General features: G+C 54.1%; 1 protein-coding gene across 1 annotated transcript in view; it reads right to left on the bottom strand.

Moving 5' to 3' along the window:
• The window catches only part of LOC103276480 (nucleoside diphosphate kinase B), a 4,580-nt gene extending 3,994 nt beyond the window's left edge, over positions 1 to 586 (bottom strand). The window contains exon 1 of the mRNA XM_008073894.1: positions 423 to 586. Coding sequence (XP_008072085.1) covers positions 423 to 562 — 140 coding nt within the window. The 5' untranslated portion in view covers positions 563 to 586. The remainder of the gene's footprint in view (positions 1 to 422) is intronic.
• Positions 587 to 851: the final 265 nt, after the last annotated feature.

Below are 851 nucleotides of genomic sequence, written 5' to 3' on the forward strand. Positions count from 1 at the left end.
CAAGAAGACCGAAAAATCCTTAGGCTGGCACGAACACCGAGAAGAGGCAGTGAAGAAGGGTAGTGACAAGTGGTACCATTGAAGAGGATCAGTGAGAGGGGCATCCCAGAACACACCTAAAGACCAGGCACGGTGGTTCATGCTTGCAATCCCAGCACCTTGGGAGGCAGAGGTGAAAGAACTGCCTGAGCCCACGGGTTCGAGACCAGCCTGAGCAACTTGGCGAGACCTTGTCTCTACAATAAGTCAAAAAAAAATGAACCGGGCATGGTGACACACGCCTGTAGTTCCGGTTACTTAGAAGGCTGAGGCGGAAGGATCACCTGAGCCCAGCAGGTCAAGGCTGCGGAGGCTGTGAACGTGCCACTGCATAAAAGTGTTGAGTAAAAGTCCTCCACCCACCCCTGCCCCCCAGGACTTGCCTGCCAATCTGAATGGAGAAATCCCCACGAATGGTGCCTGGCTTAGAGTCCGCTGGGTTGATCTCCCCAAGCATCACGCGGCCCGTCTTCACGACATTTAGCCCCTCCCAGACCTCGACAGCAGGGGAAAGGGACAGCATCAGACCTGCCACTCAGGACCACTAGGTAAAGGACAGCCACTGAGACAAAGGCTGATCCTAACTCCCAGCACACACCCAGAGACCCACCAGTGGCATGCTTATCAGCTCACCCCAGCATACAGCCCTATAGTAAAAACTCCATCTCAAACGTACTGCCAGAGAAAAGCCCACCCAACTCAGGGACTTCCCAGTCTAGCTGAGACAGAGAGAAACAAGAAGACCGAAAAATCCTTAGGCAGGCACGAACACTGAGAAGAGGCAGTGAAGAAGGGTAGGGACAAGTGGTCCC

The sequence above is a fragment of the Carlito syrichta genome, unplaced genomic scaffold, assembly GCF_000164805.1.
Source record: "Carlito syrichta isolate Samal-C Ts95f unplaced genomic scaffold, Tarsius_syrichta-2.0.1 Scaffold316209, whole genome shotgun sequence".
In the NCBI taxonomy this organism is placed as follows: domain Eukaryota; kingdom Metazoa; phylum Chordata; class Mammalia; order Primates; family Tarsiidae; genus Carlito; species Carlito syrichta.